At 44.4% G+C, this 17,513-nt stretch overlaps 1 protein-coding gene across 1 annotated transcript; it reads right to left on the reverse strand.

Annotated features, from left to right (window-relative positions):
* Window positions 1-1,467: 1,467 nt before the first annotated feature.
* On the reverse strand, window positions 1,468-16,371 carry kdm6bb (lysine (K)-specific demethylase 6B, b). The gene is made up of 21 exons (XM_060895220.1): window positions 16,131-16,371; window positions 11,575-11,651; window positions 11,367-11,490; window positions 11,217-11,291; window positions 10,941-11,121; window positions 10,584-10,754; window positions 10,225-10,365; window positions 9,803-10,129; window positions 7,074-9,556; window positions 6,426-6,552; window positions 6,206-6,311; window positions 5,767-5,972; window positions 5,286-5,377; window positions 5,109-5,177; window positions 4,871-5,019; window positions 3,829-3,943; window positions 3,553-3,740; window positions 3,213-3,354; window positions 2,876-3,002; window positions 2,570-2,740; window positions 1,468-1,881 (listed from the first exon to the last, which is right to left on the reverse strand). Exons 3-21 carry the CDS (start codon window positions 11,483-11,485, stop codon window positions 1,858-1,860), a joined length of 5,013 nt encoding a protein of 1,670 aa, XP_060751203.1. The 5' UTR covers window positions 11,486-11,490; window positions 11,575-11,651; window positions 16,131-16,371; the 3' UTR covers window positions 1,468-1,857.
* Window positions 16,372-17,513: the final 1,142 nt, after the last annotated feature.

Here is a 17,513-nt window from a genome sequence, read left to right on the forward strand (position 1 = left end):
TATTATATCAATTATGACACACAAAATCACACAGGTGTTTAAGACAGGTCTGATGGGTTTTTTCTTATTTTTCTGTTTCTTTCTTTCATTTTTTTTTTTTACCTTTTACAATAAAATCCTAAATCATAAGGAGTAAAGAGACGAGTGGAGAGAAAGAAACCAATCAGTCTTCTGGAAATCTGCAAGAGAAACATCATCGTCGTTTAAAACGATCGTCGTCGTCCGCACGTGGCGCGACGTCTCGTATCGCTTTGTTTCATGGAACGGAGGGGAAAAAAAAGTGTAAAAACAAACTCTCGAATCTGATACAGTACAAAGACATTCAGGTTGTACAGACTTTGTTCTAAGCACCAAGCTGTGAGATTAATATCGTTAATATTCATATGTAATTCTCTAGATCATATACACGCCGAGGGAGGCCGAGCCAAGGGGGATCAAGCACCATCACGAATTAAACGTCCTCCGTCTCAGCTTCAGCACCACCTCAGAAATCAGCACGATTAACCCCTTCAGACCCATCGTCGCCATGACGACTCAATCAAACCCAGAAACTCCCAACTGACGATGTGCCTAAAAATGGTTCTGAAAGGGTTAATTTCTTGAAAATTTACAAAATCTGGACTTCCCTCGTAAAGAGGAGCACCACGTATGCTTAAATAAATACACTCGGAGAAGTCGAATAAATAAAATCACACACACACACAAAAAAATGAACACAAATTAAATTCTTCAAAAATAAATTGCAGGAAAAAAAAACAGAAAAAAAAAAACGAATCATCGATATTATTTAAAAAAAAAAAAAATCAATAATACTAAAAAAGATCACTAAACACTCACAAGGTTTTCTGGACAAATGCAAATAAGATTTGAACCCGTATTATTGTTGTTTTTTTTTTTTTTTTAACATTTGTGAAAATTGTTAATGCTCTGAGAAAAAAATGCAATATTGTAAAAATTATTCATATTGCATTAATGTTTTCTATTTTTTTTTTGTTATTTTTTTGCCTTTTTAAAATCTGTCACAAGGCCAAAATGGTGTTAAAGTTTTTTTCTTTTTTTTGAAAACCTTTAAAAAAAATTAAAGTAAAAATAATAGCACCCAGATCAGTATGCAAACAGCATTTAGAAAGTTTAGCGTTGTAGTAAATGTATTCACGTCAATATGATTGTAGCAACAACCTCTCGTAATGCCTGTGTGTGTGTGTGTGTGTGTGTGTGTGTGTGTGTGTGTGTGTGTGTGTGTGTGTGTAGCTCCTTCCCCTGCTGTTATATTGTGTCGTATAAAAGCACCAGAGACGCTGAATAAATAAACTGAGACATTTGCATAAATGTAAACTACAATAGTACCTGAATGAGTTCACACGTTTCGGCGATTGTGAACGATCACAGCAGTTTGTTTTGCTTTGTGTGAGTGAGAGAGAGAGAGAGAGAGTGAGTGTGTGTGAATGAGCTTCGTTATTTGAATAAAAAACAAAAAAATAAATCAAACACAGTTCGTATGACTTGCTCAGGTCCAGTGTACCGGTGTGTCTGTATGTGGCAGGTCTCCGGCCGGTCTCTAACCTCAGAGCGCATTATAATGCATCATAACAGCGTCGTAACAGCATCATGACTCCAGTAGCTGGTGAAGGGGGAAGACGAGCGAGTCGGTGAAGCACCTGCTGATGTGGTTCTGTAAACAGTGTCGAGTAAACAGCTTGTGGATCGGAGAGTCCGCAGTAGTGGTTTTGAGTAAAAAAATAATAACAACAATAAAATTAATGATAAAAAATAAAGCAGAGAACTGAACGTTGGCACCGCTGCTGACGAGCAGACAGGAGATTTGGTCATGGCTGTGTGACATCAAACACCTTGGGATCATTTCGAACATGGCACAGAAGCCTGAGGAAGAGAACCAGAAATAAAATCATATAATCTTTTTAATGAAATTATTAATTTAATGAAATTATATATATTTTTTATATTAGTACTGCATTTAACATGTACATCATTGCCCCCTAGTGGTGCAGCACAGTCAAGACTCACTGTATAAACTCCTCTACACAGGGTTGTGTCTATGTGTACATGTGCATGTGTGTGTGTCTGTGTGTACGTGTGTGTGCATGTGTCTGTGTGTGCATGTGTCTGTGTGTGCGTGTGTGTGTGCGTGTGCAAGTGTGCGTGTGTGTGTGTACGTGTGTGTGTGTGTACGTGTGTGTGTGCATGTGTCTGTGTGTGCGTGTGTGTGTGCGCGTGTGTGTGTGTAAGTGTGTGTACGTGTGTGTGTGCGCGTGTGTGTGTGTAAGTGTGTGTACGTGTGTGTGTGCATGTGTCTGTGTGCATGTGTGCGTGCATGTGTGTGTGCGCATGTGTGCATGTGTGTGTGAGTGCATGTGTGTACGTGTGCATGTGTGTACGTGTGTGTGTGTGTGTGTGTGTGCATGTGTGTGCATGTGTGTGTATGTGTGTGTGTGTGCGTGTGTGCGTGTAAGTGTGTGTACGTTTGTGTGTGTGCATGTGTCTGTGTGCGCATGTGTCTGTGTGTGCGTGTGTGTGTGTGTGCGTGTGTGTGTGTGTCTGCATGTCTGACCAGGTTGAAGTTATCGTAGGTGTTCATCAGCTCTTCTACTCTGTACTGTTCGAGCACCACAACTCCAGAGAGGCAGGAGCTCCTCCGGCGAGCGCAGTCCTCACAGTGCACCACGTAGGTCTTCCTATTGCTGCTCTCACTAGTGACGAAGAGCAGGTTAAACACCTCCACCTGTACACACACACACACACACACACACACAGGTCACAGACCAACAGTTATCCCTTTTCTTCATGAATTTATTTTTACAGACAGACGCTGACTTGCATCTCCTTGTGTTAGACGTGTATGAAGTGTGTAACTCACGTCACACTCGTTGCAGTAGTAGGCCGGCTCGTCCTTCATCCGGCTCTGATAACAAATCTTCTTCCCTTCTGCTAAGAGCTGCTCTCTCAGGATCTGGATGTGTTTCATGGACTGAAGGAGGCAATGTCTACACCAGACACGGAGCACAAGAGCTTCAGAACGTCTCATTTTACCAGATACAGTCTCAGGTCTCATTAATAACATCATACTGCGATTCTAAGCCTTCAAAAAGAGCTTTAGTTCAAAATTATTCTTCAGTTAAGTTCAGAGAGTCTCATATGTAGACTAAAACATCCGATTCATTTTATTATCTCGTACTATCTCAGACTGAAGTCACCTGATCATTTTGTAAGTGCTTGGGTCGCTGATCTTGATTGTACGTGCGACGTTCCAGGAGACGTGAATCATAGGAACAATCGATTTGACTTTTTTCACCTCGTTCCACTCGAAGCGCTCCAGAGCCAGCTGATACTGATAGGCTGCAAACACATACGATAAGATTAGTGTCTCATATTATCTCAGAGTGTCTCATGTTCTTTTTTTAGTCTGCTGTTTGGATCAGGACTTGCGTGTGGTGTGTTGGGTGTGTTTGTTGGAGTGAACCTGAAGAGAATATAAAGGTCAAAGGTTATTGGTGGAACTCGTGAGACTTTAATTCTGTATCCTTCAGCACTCACAGTTCAGCGGCCCAACGTTCCAGGCGATGTTGTTGCACCAGCCGACGGCCTGAACCCAGTGCACGGTTCCTGCGTTAATCCACACTAAATCTCCAGGACGCTGGATGAAACGGTACACGGGGATGTTGGAGCGATACAGATCCTCCAGAACCGGCCACCACGAACCCGTCAGGTAGTCCACTCCGTTTCTGATGGACAGCACAGGGACAAACGTGAGGACACGGAGACTGACTGGATAAAAGGTGGAGTGCGAGGACACCAGAACACGTGACTCACGTCTCACAGAAGTGACTGATGGCCTCCCAGTAGTGCTCGTGTACAGCAAACCACTCACAGTCTCCAGGCCCGATGTTAATGTTCACCGAGCAGAAGTTGTTGTTCTCCTGGTGTCCTGAGGACAGAGACACAGAATAATCAACACAACACTGTCATTTTTACATTTACAACAGTGTGTGTCGTGTGCAAACTCATTTATAGTGTGTGTGTGTGTGTGTGTGTGTGTGTGTGTGTGTAGATCTGTAGGGTGTTAAAGCTTATGTTTTTTCATATGTAACTATGTTAATGAGTTATGACTATATTTTGGATTAAATTTTTTTTGTTAATAATATTCATTATTTTTGGTTTATTTCTGGTACTTAATTTATTTTTCTCTTTTTTTTATTTTTATCCGAATGCTTGTTGATTAACATTTAGATTTTTATTATCCCGATTTTTTTTTATTCTTAATTGTTTGTTTTTAGGGGGTCACGGTGGCTTAGTGGTTAACACGTTCACCTCACACCTCCAAGGTTGGGGGTTCGATTCCCGCCTCCACCTTGTGTGTGTGGAGTTTGCATGTTCTCCCCGTGCCTCGGGGGTTTCCTCCGGGTACTCCAGTTTCCTCCCCCGGTCCAAAGACATGCATGGTAGGTTGATTGGCATCTCTGGAAAATTGTCCGTAGTGTGTGATTGTGTGAGTGAATGAGAGTGTGTGTGTGCCCTGTGATGGGTTGGCACTCCGTCCAGGGTGTATCCTGCCTTGATGCACGATGACACCTGAGATAGGCACAGGCTCCCCGTGACCCGAGATAGTTCAGATAAGCGGTAGAAGATGAATGAATGAATGAATGAGTGTTTGTTTTTATTTGTTGCTTTGGGGTTAAATGACTGATGTGTATTTGTGCCTGAGTTATTATTTTATTTTATATCTCAACACAATTTTTCTGTTTGTTAATTCATAATAATTTCTCTCTTCTGAGCGATATACTGCGATATTATCATGTGTGTGTGTGTGTGTGTGTGTGTGTGTGTGTGTGTGTGTGTGTGCGCGTGTGTGTACCTGGTGTGCGGCTGCCTGGGACCTTCATGTACAGCTGAACGGTGTTCATCCCGAGGATGGTGTGTCCCACGTGGCTCAGCATGTTCTCCGTGGAGGAGACGCGCATGAACACGGGCAACTTCAACAACTCCTGCAGCTGCAACTTCCACCTGTACACACACACACACACACACACACACATACAATCAACACACACACTCTGGTTGATCTCCCCTGTGTCTGTGTGTGCATGTTTTACCTCTTCGGGTCAGAAAGGTCGATGTTGGTACCAAACTTGATGATTTTTCCGGCGGACTTCTGCTCCGAGCTGAACGAGAGGGAAGCAAACAGCTTACACACCTCATGTAAAGACACACGGTGAAGAACAGAGCGGACACTCGGAGATAAGCAGATGAGTGAATGATGATCTTATCACCTCAGTGTGCAGGGCGGGCTGCTGGATGGAGTCTCTGATTTTGATTCTGTTTTACTCTCACCTTCATCTTCATCCTCACTGTCCTTCTCTTCCTGGGGGTGGGGTGTATAAAACACAGAAAAGGTCTGGACAACAAGATAAGAGCTTCTAATTCAATTCTGTCTGTAGAGGTCAAATAAACCTACGATGTGCTACAAAATTATTGGCACCCTTAATGACAAGAAGCAGAAAATAAATATTATTTATTTATTTATTTATTTCAACCTTGCTTGTATGTTGTGCACAACTGCATTTTTATTTTTCACAGCTAGGGGTCAGCAAATCCACCAGAGTGTCTTTTCTGACCAGATATTTTTATTTAAAATCAGAATATCTTGGATACGTTTGTGTTTGCAGTTTGGTTTGGTTTCATACTGCAGTTCAGATGGATTAAACATCATTAGGTGTGTGTGTGTTTGTGTGTGTATGTGTGTGTGTGTACCTGTAGGCTCTCCTGGAAGCTGGAGGCCTGGTACTGAGCGTACTTTGAGATGGTGGTGTGAGATCGGCTGCTCTCACATGGCCAAGTCTGAGCCGAGCCGGTCGTGTTCCAGTTCTCGTCGGCCGGCTGCTGTACCTGCGTCCTCACTTCCACGGCGTGATCAGCATTCGCTTCCACCAGAGACTTAGTGGAGAACAACCCCAGGTCTGACAGACAAAGGTGGAGAGACAGAGGGAGAGAGAGAGAGAGAGAGAGAGAGAGAGAGAGAGAGAGATGTAAATTTAATGGATTATGCTAAACCGTTAGCCTTAATCTTTCCCTACGTAGCTACATCTCCAGAAACAAATTCATAAAAAATGTAGTGACTGATCAAATACACTGGTTGAAGATGATGATGATTATGATGTGTGTGTGTGTGTGTGTGTGTGTGTGTCCTCACTGAGTCGGAGTGATCCTGCCAGGCCTCGGATAACAGTAACCGGGTTTTTGGGATCTGTACAGAACTGGAGTAGCACCGGAGAAAACGCATCTCTTTTACTCTCCAGCTAGAAACACACACACGCACACACACACAGAGTCAATCAGGGAGTTTGTACATCCCATAATAATCCCATAAAAGACATCTAACTTGTGAAAAGATGAAGTAAAACTAATCTTACGTAGATGCTTGGCGTGGGTGGGTTGAGCTTCTCTCTGGGAATCTGAGTCTCGACTTTCAGCACAGGCTTCACAGACATAGACGGAAGCAGATAGGACTCACGGAAATGACCTTTCACCTTCGTATCTCTGACGGACAGAAACACAGATAGACGCGGACAGAGAGACAGAAACAAAACAGAATTATTCTCTTGCGATTTTTCTTCCTTTCCTTTCTTCTGAACTCCGCCCATGTAGTTGTTGTTATTAGCGCTGTTATCACATGTGCTGTGTTTGTTCTATTACTCACTGCAGCCAATAAAGCCTTCTTAACCCGGACTGAGAAAGAGGGAATAAAAAGGATAGAGAAAGAAACATAATTGAAGCTGTTCCACCTACTGTCTCATTTAAACTGACAGGCAGCTAACAGCTTAATGTGCTACTCCGGCTAAAGGAGCTAGCGTTGCTCTTCAAAGATTTTAGTCAGCCGAAGCTGATATAATAACAATAGTTTTTTGTATTATATAAGAATGCAATGGAAGCAAAAGGTCTAAAGGTAAACATTCAACCCTCTTTTAAAAAAAACATCCATGTAGAGATTCTGTCACACCTTTAAGATGCTTTTCCACCTAAAGCTGAAGGTACGCGACCAAACGAGTACCAACACTCACCTGCAGGCTCTAATGATCTCGGCTGCACTGTTGTTGATGCTGATTTCTTCCAGCGCGATTCTCTTCTGCTCAAACTCTGAGGCGATGAACGTTTGCCTCCCAGCGATCTTGAGTTTCACCAGCTGAACCTTGAGCTCTTTCAGCGGCACAGAGGACAAAACCCGAACAGCCGGAGCTGTACCGGATCCACTTCTGCTGGTGGTGGATTTTGTCAATCCTGCATCTCCATCCTTGTTTTCCTGTTTAGCTTTGGCTCTCTCCTTATTCCCTTTTCTTTGCTTCTTCTCGGTCTCTGTTACTTTCCTCTCCGTTACGTCTTGTTTGTTCTGATCCTTGGCGAGCTGCTTCGAGGGTTCACCACTAGATGAGCGATGTTGTTTCTCACTTTTGGTGTTCCTGCTGTGCTTTTTACGCTGCACGTTTTCCTCTCTGTGACTCGGCTCTTCTGTTACACCGCTGCGTCCGGCTTTTGTTTTCTGATTCTTCTCCTGCTCTCTCTTTCTGTCCCTACTTTGCCCTTGCTTCTTCTTCTCCAGCTTGGTTTTAGTTTTATCCTTTCCGCTGTTCGCATCCGATGAAAGGAGGGTACTGGTGCTCTGGTTCAGTAGCATCTCACAGCTGTGTACCAGTTTAGCCTGCAAGGTAGCAGGTGACATGGTGGGTGGCAACACCTTGGCCTCGTTCTCCTTCACCAGAGAGGTACAGCTTTGTTCTTTTATAGCTTGGTCATCACCATCGTTCTGAACAATGCTGTCGTCTTTTTCCTCTTTATTTGCCTGCATGTTTTCATCGGGCTTTAGATGATTTGAGGTAGATATGGAAGGGGAAAGGCTGGTCAAGGGCATGGCCGGTGGAGACACAGCTCTTGGGGATGTAGAAGATGGACTGTGCTGTTCTGGAGAGTGTATCTCTGGTCCCAGTGAAAGAGAGGACGCGTATTTGACTCCGGTCACCGTGTTAGGAGGTGGCCGACAAAAGGGGCCACCTCTGTAGGTGTACTTATGGCTGTTTGAAGCCAAGGTACAGTCAGTGTCATGCAGATGCGGTCCCTGAGAGGTTGTTGTGCTACTGTCCTGCTGCTCTGCCATGGGTTCTGTGTCTTCGTCTTCCTCCACATCATCCAAAGGCTCAGCAAAGCCATACAGTTTGGCCAGGTCGCTGTGGCAGTAGTCCACACCAGAGGGTTGACCCGGATCTTTCCAGATTTCCTCTGGGTCTCGGATTGGAGATGAATGAGTGGGGCTTGGCTGGAGGACTGGTCTCCTGATCACTCCTGCTATGTTGGCTCCTGCTTCATCCTCCTCTTCCTCGCTGAGATCTGAAACAGGAGAGCCCTGCCAGCTCAGTACTGGGGGGCTAGCTGAGGGATCCAGTCGCAGATGGTCCTCCATAGAATTACTGTGGGCAGGTAGAAGATCTGGAGCGTGTTGGTTCTTCTCCTCAGGTTGAGGAACATTTTCCTCGAAACAGTTGGAGTAATCTAACACTGGCAACTCCTGCTCACTGCTAGCAGAGGGTTCAGAGGTAACGTCCACCTGGTCGAGCTGTTTGTTTTGAGACCTAAAACTGCTGGTGTTTGTACATGTACGCTCAGAGGATGGAAGGCTGTTGTCACTTTCTGAGGTCACATTATTGGCAACGTCGTCTAATTGGCTCTGAAGCGGATGGTTTGTTAGAGGTGGGGTGGAGGGCAAAATGAACCCTGAGGTGTGTGAAGAGTCAGCGTCACAGTTTAACTCTTCCTCTTCCTCTTCATGTTTCGTGTATTTGGGAATAAACAGTGACGCGTCTGAAAAAGCTGCCACTGGCTGATCCTCAGGGACGGCCGAGTCTTTACGCTGACTCACAAGTGAATCGCAAGAAGGAGTGTGAGAAGATATTTCTCTTCTTAAACGGTCCTTCTGTCCTTGCTTCGTGCCGTTTCTCTCGGCCTTCCTTGCTCTTTTCCTCTCATCTTTAGTTTTTCTCTCAGACTGTCCCCCTAACTCTCCTTTTCTATGGCTTCCCTTCCTTTCCCGGTGGCTTCTTTTCTCTTGTCTCTCTTTTTTCTTTTTCTTTGCCTCAAGTTTTCTCAGTATCCTTGCCTTTCTTTCATCTGCCCCTTCCTTTCCTTTCCTCTCTTGTCTTTTCTCTCGCTCTCTGTGTCGCTTCTTACTTTCAACATGCTTTAACGTATCTGTATCCAACAGACGCATTTGGCTCTCCTGGCCACTGTGGTTGGAGTAGCTGGGCTTAGTATAAGTCAGTGGAGCTCTGTGTTTAGAAACCCTAATTTTCTGCCCCTCTAGCCTCTGAGAGCTGGACCCAGGTTCAGGGCACGGAGACAGACTTGCTCTTCCACACGTGGTGCCATGTCGAACACTTCTACCTTCAGGGCTGCAGTGGACTTGGATGTGTTTTGGGGTGCTGTGATATCGCCCTCCTTCTTTCATCCCTTGCAGTTGCTGCCGCTCATCAGGCCCTAGACCAGAGCCCCTGGTTTCCTGTAAAGAAAGAGAGGCGTATCACATTTTGGGATAAACAAACATATCATTCAAAGCTCACTAGATAAGTGCCGATCTTATAACACCCTATAAGCCCTTAGTTACTCACTAAGAGCTTGACGGATTTGAAAGTCCATCCTGGAGCAAATATGATTGCTCGCACCTCTTCCCTATGCTTGGACAAAAATCCAAAGATAGAAGGCCTTAAGGAGGTTTAAATGGCTCATGAGGCATGACAGCACTCACACTGCTCTGCTTGTCCTTCCAGGCTGGTGTGGGTGAACCACGGCTGGCATGAGGTACTGGGTGCCTGTGTGGGCCCACTGGAGGCTGGTGCTGGGGGCTATAAGGCACTCTGGTAAGGTTTGCTGGTGAGGGCGGAACAGAACGCTCCCAGTCCCCTTTGGATCCATGGGGTCCCAGGTGATCATGGATTTGGTGACTGTAAGCGTGGAGGTGGCCAAGTTTCAGGGATTTTGAGCTGTGAAAATCTTGGCCGGGGCCATTGAGGGTTGATGAGAGCACCGGATGGTTCCTGTGAAGTTGATCTCTGCTACTGGAATGACTTGAGTCCTGTTGAAAACAAAATACAAAAATATTTTCATATTTATTTTGAGGTAACAACAGGGAGGAAAATGAGGAACAAACTTGGATGTTTGATGACTGACCTGAAAGCCTGAAGCAGACTGTCTCTTATTTGACTGACTCCACTGGGTGTCACTGCGGTATGGAGGGCTACAGGTGCGAGGGAGATGACACAACGGAGGGTGATTCATAGGCATGGGGTGCTTAATCTTTGAAGGAAGAGCCTGCAGAGGAATAAATAAGATGATATTATTTAGCACTTACTGTACCCAAGATGTTATTAAACTGACCTGCAGATGGTGCTAAAATACTTTCTTCGATATTTGCGAGTCACTTTGTCAAGCATACGGATAAAGGGGGAAATTATACCAAACCTGCAGAAATGACTTGAGGACCTTCACAGCCATATGTAAAGTCTTGGTTAAAGAAAAAGGTCACCAACCTGGTGTGAGTTGTCACTTTTGCTCCTCTTACTGAGACAGTCATCTCTCGATGGTGAGGGGTTTCGGGGGGGTGGGCGTTTAAGTGAGGGACTTTGAAAGGATCTGGACGAAGCCACCGGACTCCACCTTTCTGTCATCGGGGTCCGATGATGCTGGTGAGGGCCTCCATACTGTGGAATGAAACATGTAATAACATTGAAGTATATTCTGTTTTGAGAAGCTTATCCAGTGTTTCTGGGAACGAATGAAAGGATCACAGACCTTCTTAATATTTAAGATCCAGTTCTGTTAGTGTTTGCATACCATACAAGCTCACACATTTTCTCTCTTTCACCCCTTTCATTCTTCTTGCTCACCCTTGGAGGCTGATTATTGAGAACATGTCCTCCACATCCTGAGCTGTATCCGTTCAGCACGGCCCGATCAGGGTTCTGGTGATGGTTCGATCCCCAAGACCACGATGTGATCCGATCTCTACTGTTTATCCCTCTTTCTCTGGGGTGATCATAAACTCTGTGCCTGCTGAACTCCCCAAGTCTGGTGGCAAGAAGAAAAGTGGAAACGAATAAAATTTTCACCTGGATGAACTATGAAGAGTATAGAATGGTATGTTCTAGACGACTCTGACTGACCTATTATTATACACTTTGTGATAGTTTCTTCCTGAACCATGGCTCAGGGTTGACTGGTACCCTCCACCATTGCCCCTTTGGATGGACGGAGAGAGGGTACGTGAGTACAGTGGTGTATTACTGAAAGTTTTTTGATAACTCAAAACCTACCTGGACGGCGGGGGCAAGTGCCGGCTGGAGCCGGGAGCCCATGAAGCCCTGCTGGAACCACCAGAGGGGAAGGAGTCCCATGAGTACCGGCCAGAATACTGGTGCTCTGTGTGATACATCCAGCCTGAGGCAACACACACAAGTCGTTATTGCAGACTACACATTTAGAACAGGGAAGTGAGCATTTAATCTGTGAATAAAAACGCACCGCACTAGTGTGTGTGGGAATCCCTCCAGTGCAGAAGTGTGACACCACAACAACAGCACCTGACTTCACTTCCAGTTCTGAAATAGAGCAAGAGGAAAATCATTAACAGTAAGCTATTGTTTGTAAGTGGAACTAGAACCAAAATAGAGTGAGCACACACACACACACACACACACACACACACACAGATCATTTGGTGTGAGTTGCACTGCCCATTCGTGGGTGTGTGTGTAGTCAAGTTTGTTGTACCCACACAGCTGTGTTTATTCTGGGAAACCTCTCTGGTGCATATTCTCTCTCTCTCTCTCTCTCTCTCTCTCTCTCGCTCTCTGTCTCTCTGTCTGTCTCTCTCTGTCTGTCTGTCTCTCTCTCTCTCTCTGTCTCTGTCTCTCTCTCTCTCTCTCTCTCTCTTCATTCCCCCCATTTCTTTACCAAAAGCACCACACACAACCGCACCACCAAATGCTTCTCATCGTGAGTTGAACCATGACAAGAAACAGACACACACACACACACACACACACACACACACACACACACACACACACACACACACACACACAAGTTCTTTTGAAGGATGTGTGCAACGGGTTGATAAGCACATGAATGTCACTGCTGTGTCAGAGACATTATCAGAGTATGGGGGAGAAACAGAGTAGCAGAAGAAGAATGAAAGGAATTGGGGCATGGCATGCATTTGTGTGTGTGTGTGTGTGTGTGTGTGTGTGTGTGTGTGTGTGTGTGTGTGTGTGTGTAGTTTCCTTTTTAATGCTGTTAAGAGTTCTGCTCATACAACAAGTGGCACATTCACACATTCTTCCTGTAACAGTAACACTAACAACCAAACAATAAGATACATACACACACACACACACACACACACACACACAGGATCCTAGAGTAGTGAATATGGATCATTTAGGGTTCTCATCTTCCCTAAGAAACTGTACATGAAAAGGAATCTTCTGCTGCAGATCCATCCAACCTTCAGATCAGACAACACTTTATGGCACAAGGTGGAAACTTTGGTTTAAAGAGTCCAGTAAGTGTCCTTTAAAGATGTACAAATACAAAACAAAGACACATTAAACCAAGAACTGGATCTATTTCATATGGACATTTCATCCTCCCTTTTCATGACTCTAACATCCTGCTATATTGTTAATAAAACCCCGTCAGCTGAGACGTGTTCGTGTATAAAGTTTGCTTCATCTTCTTTACGGCTATGAGAATAATTTATGGACCAACAGAAGCTCATAGCCTTCGGTTCAGCATGATGTGGTGTTTGTGGAGTTGTTCAGCGTCTCAAGCAGACATTCTGGAGTAGATTCTGACTCTGTATGACACGCTGTTGTCTACGTACACGGACAAAAAGGTCAAATCGCTTTCTCAGAAAGCACAAGCATCAGACTCAGGTAGGGGGCGTGGCCTAAAGTTTAAAAGCACTTTTTTTTTTTAAATAAGGAGAAATGCAACCGTGCCTTTGTATGTGAAAGATGCCGAGTGTGTGTGTGAGTGTGTGTGTGTGTGTGTGTGTGTGTGAGTGTGTGTGTGTGGGCAGGTGCATAGTCTTGCTGGCAAGGGAATGAGGTGAGACGGAAGTGGTGTTAACTTCCTGTGGAAAAATTACTATTTCTGATGCAGATATGATGACACCTTTGCACAAACCTACACTTATATAAGTGCTCTGAGGTGTGTGTGTGTGTGTGTGTGTGTGTGTGTGTATATGAAGGTGAATGTGTGAGGCTCTGGTTATTGGCTTATATGAGCTAATGACATATAAACTCCATTTCCTCAGTCCAACTTTAACCCTAGATGTTAAAAAACAACCCAGGGTTGAATCACGATGTATCTGGCAACGAGCGTAAACTCTCTTAATGTTCATCAATACAAACTTAGTTATCTTTGGTATCTGTATCCACTTTGTAAGATGGCGAGACAACTTTTTGGAGCTCAGACTGAACCGAGACAAAGAGAACAATCTGCAGCCGAACTCAATCTACTAAAACCGATAGCACTCGAGAAGAGGGAGGGGGCGGAGCAGAGAGAAAACTACACAGGGTTTAGATCCTAGATCCGGAGAGAAAAGAAAGGACGAGAGGGGGATGGAGAAGGATTAGGAGTTAGAGAGCAGTGGTCAAGGGCAGAGGGATCAAGTTACCAAAAGGATCGGGATCGACTCTGGGATTCATCACCAGAATGCAACATGCAGGCTACAAAACACAATATCACACACACACACACACACACACACACACACACACACACACACACACACACACACACACACACACACAAACACACACACACACAAAAACAAACACACACACACACACACACAAACACACACAAACACACAAACACACACACACACACACACAAACACACACACAAACATACACACACACAGACACCCACACACACACACACACACAGACACACACAGACACACACACACAAACACACACACACACACACAAACACACAGACACACACACACACACAAAAACACACACACACAAACACACACAGACACACACAAACATACACACACACACACAGACACACACACACAGACACACACACACAGAGACACACACAGACACAGACACACACACACACACAAACATACACACACACAGACACACACACGTGGGGATTCCTGTTCCACTGCTTCGAATACAAACAATCGAACAAGCGTAAATAAACCAAAAAAGGGAATACATAACTGAAACATTGCAGAAATCACACACAGGTTTCTGTTCTGTTTCAACTTCAGTCTCAGAACGGGATCAGTGTGTGTTCAGGAACCAGCATGTAAACTGCGAGTGTGTGTGAGGGTGTGACACCAAAACAGCAGCAAGCAGAGAACTTTGTTTTTAGTCAAATTGACGAGTAACATCAGCATGTGCTGGGATTACAGTTACTGAGGTAGAACGGCTCTTTAAACCGAACAAATCGTTCTAGAACCCGAGGAAAGCGATTTGTGAGGTGATTATTGGACACAAGCTGAGCTTCACGATCACACACTCCAGGTGGGGTTCAACAAACCTGCACCTTCGTCGGAGAGACAACATCCAGGCAACAAAAACACAACCTCACACACACACACACACACACACACACACATGCAGTAGCAGCATTTTGGGATGTGTTATTTAACTTTAAGAAAATCTAATAAACTTTAGTAGAGTCAAATAATCCTCACAAGTTGTCACTCGACAAACAGAACGATCGTGTGGAACAAAGGTAACTTGTCGCCAAACCTCCGACTGTCACGGTCGGTGATCTGTGATGACAAACAGACTCAGTTATGATATGGATACACAAGCCGTGTGGCTCAGACGCTCAGAACTTCTAAAGACATTTAACAGGATTTAACATTTAAGCATTTAACAGGAGTGTGTCCTACAGGGGGCGCCGTAGCATGAACCACACCACAGTTAGAAGATAGCTTGGACATAACGGGTCATTATATACAGAGAGAGTAAATTCTTACTGAAATCATTGCTGGTGTTTTAACTTGTTTGTCAGATCCACGATTCCTCCAATCACAGACTGACTGATGCTTTAGTTTTTAAACAACATTATTATTATTATTATTATTATTATTATTATTATTATTATTATTATTATTATTAATCACATCTGAGGTAAATGTTGACATTCTGAATATTTCTCTCACATTTCCGATGTCTGTAAGTCTTCTCCCTGTCTGTATAAAACACATAGCTGCAGCCAATAGCTAGCTTCTCTTTGGCGTCTGTCACCCTGTTGCTAGGCAACAACGTTCACACAACTTTATCCACTTCACCGTATCGTGTTCACCTTCGCACATAAAAATCAACTTAAAATTCTAGTAAAATCTATTAGTGATAATTTAGATATATTTGTCGATGTAACTCCAGTGTGTGTGTGTGTGTGTGTGTGTGTGTGTGTGTGTGTGTGTGTGTGTACTATTCTATAATACATACTGTGAAATTAATGTACTGAATTATATATTATTTATCAATTTAATTCACACACACACACACACACACACACACACACACACACACACACACACACACACATACACACACACACAGGAGTTAAATCAACAACTGTGAGGGCTGGGATCATGATAAGCGGATGTAATAAGCTCACTTCCTGCATTCACTATAACAGTACTATCATATTACACACACACACACACACACACACACACACACACACACACAGCTTCTTTGTATTGTTATATTGTTGCATGTTATGAATACACACAGGGAGAGAACCTGCACACATACACACACACACACACACACACACACACACACACACACACACACAGCTTCTTTGTATTGTTATATTGTTGCATGTTATGAATACACACAGGGAGAGAACCTGCACACATACACACACACACACATATACACACACATACACACACGCGCGCGCGCGCGCACACACACACACACACGCTTCCGGACGCCTGCAGATAACGGCAGTCCCTTTAAACATCCGACACACACACACACACACACACACACACACACACACACACGGGCAGCACTTACTCTGACAGACAGAAGGTGTCACACAGATGACTGCAGTTCCTTCATTCTTTCTTTCTTTCCTTTCTTCCTGCACACTAGTCCCCCTCTCCCCCTCCCCTCACTCTCTCTTTCTGTCTCACTCACTTGCTGTCTGTCTCTCACACGCACTCACACACACTGTCTCTCGCTTCCACCCTGTTTGTTCCCCCTCCAGCAGACAGACAAAGAAAGGAAGGGGATGGCTGGGAAAGAGAAAGCAAAAAAAAAAAAAAAAAAACACGACAGAGAGAGAAAGAGAGAGAGGCTGTGGGGAAGAAGGAATCTCCGCCCCTTTTCACCAGCCAATCAGCTTGCAGCTTTTTTGGCCCCTCCTTCTCTGTCACCTCTCTTTCTGTCTCTCTCTCTGTCTTTTTTCTCTATCTCTGTCTATTACTCTGTCTCTTTCTGCATATGTTTTCAGCTCTGTTGCTTTCTCTCTGACTAACCCTTCCGTTTGCTGTCTCTCTATCACTCTATCTTCTTCTCTCTCCTTTCTTTTCCTCTCCATATCTCTCCATAATTCTATTTTTCTTTGTCTTTCTGCCTGTTACTATTATTCTATCTCTCCCCCCCTCTCTTTTTCACACCTTTAGTGTACAGTATGTGTTTCCTAGGAAACCAGCAATACACTCCACTCTCCTCACACTCGATCAGTCTGGCAGGATAACTTCACCTGACACACACACACACACACACACACACACACACTTCAGGTGTGCAAAGCAAAAATGTACACAGATTCAGACACACACACACGCGCACGCTAGCATTTCTGCTCACTGAAGCTCTGCAGCAGGAGGAGACACTGCAGCACTGTACATGTGATGGATGAAGTTTTAAGTTCACTCCGTCAGCACACACACACACACACACACACACGCACTCACACACATGAGCACACATGCTCTCTCCACAGACATAAATCATTGAATTCTCCAGTCACACTGTAATATGGTGTGTGTGTGTGTGTTTGAACACTTATCCATGCAGAATTTGGTGGCGCCATATGACACTTAACAAACAGAACTCAATCACTGCTCACTAATACACACTAAGTTGCCAGTTTAAAAGTCTAATCCCACTCCTCCCCCAAACAAGTGGGCGTGGCATCACAGCCTCAGAAGCTTTTGTACAATTTTCCGCCCACAAGCTTCAGAATACTGAGGCACGTTTCATGCATATGTGTGTAGAGTCTCTGATCAACCTTTGACCTGTTCTTGGTATCAGACGTCTGTGTTAAAGCTCATTGTGCTGATGTAGAGTGATTATTAACAGCCCGAGCTTTAATGTGAGTTCATTTTTGCCCACCCGCAGTGTGTAGTAACGCGACTCAGTGCTGTTACTCATCAAACCTGCTCAACTTGT

Source organism: Tachysurus vachellii, chromosome 20 (assembly GCF_030014155.1).
Source record: "Tachysurus vachellii isolate PV-2020 chromosome 20, HZAU_Pvac_v1, whole genome shotgun sequence".
NCBI classification, from domain to species: domain Eukaryota; kingdom Metazoa; phylum Chordata; class Actinopteri; order Siluriformes; family Bagridae; genus Tachysurus; species Tachysurus vachellii.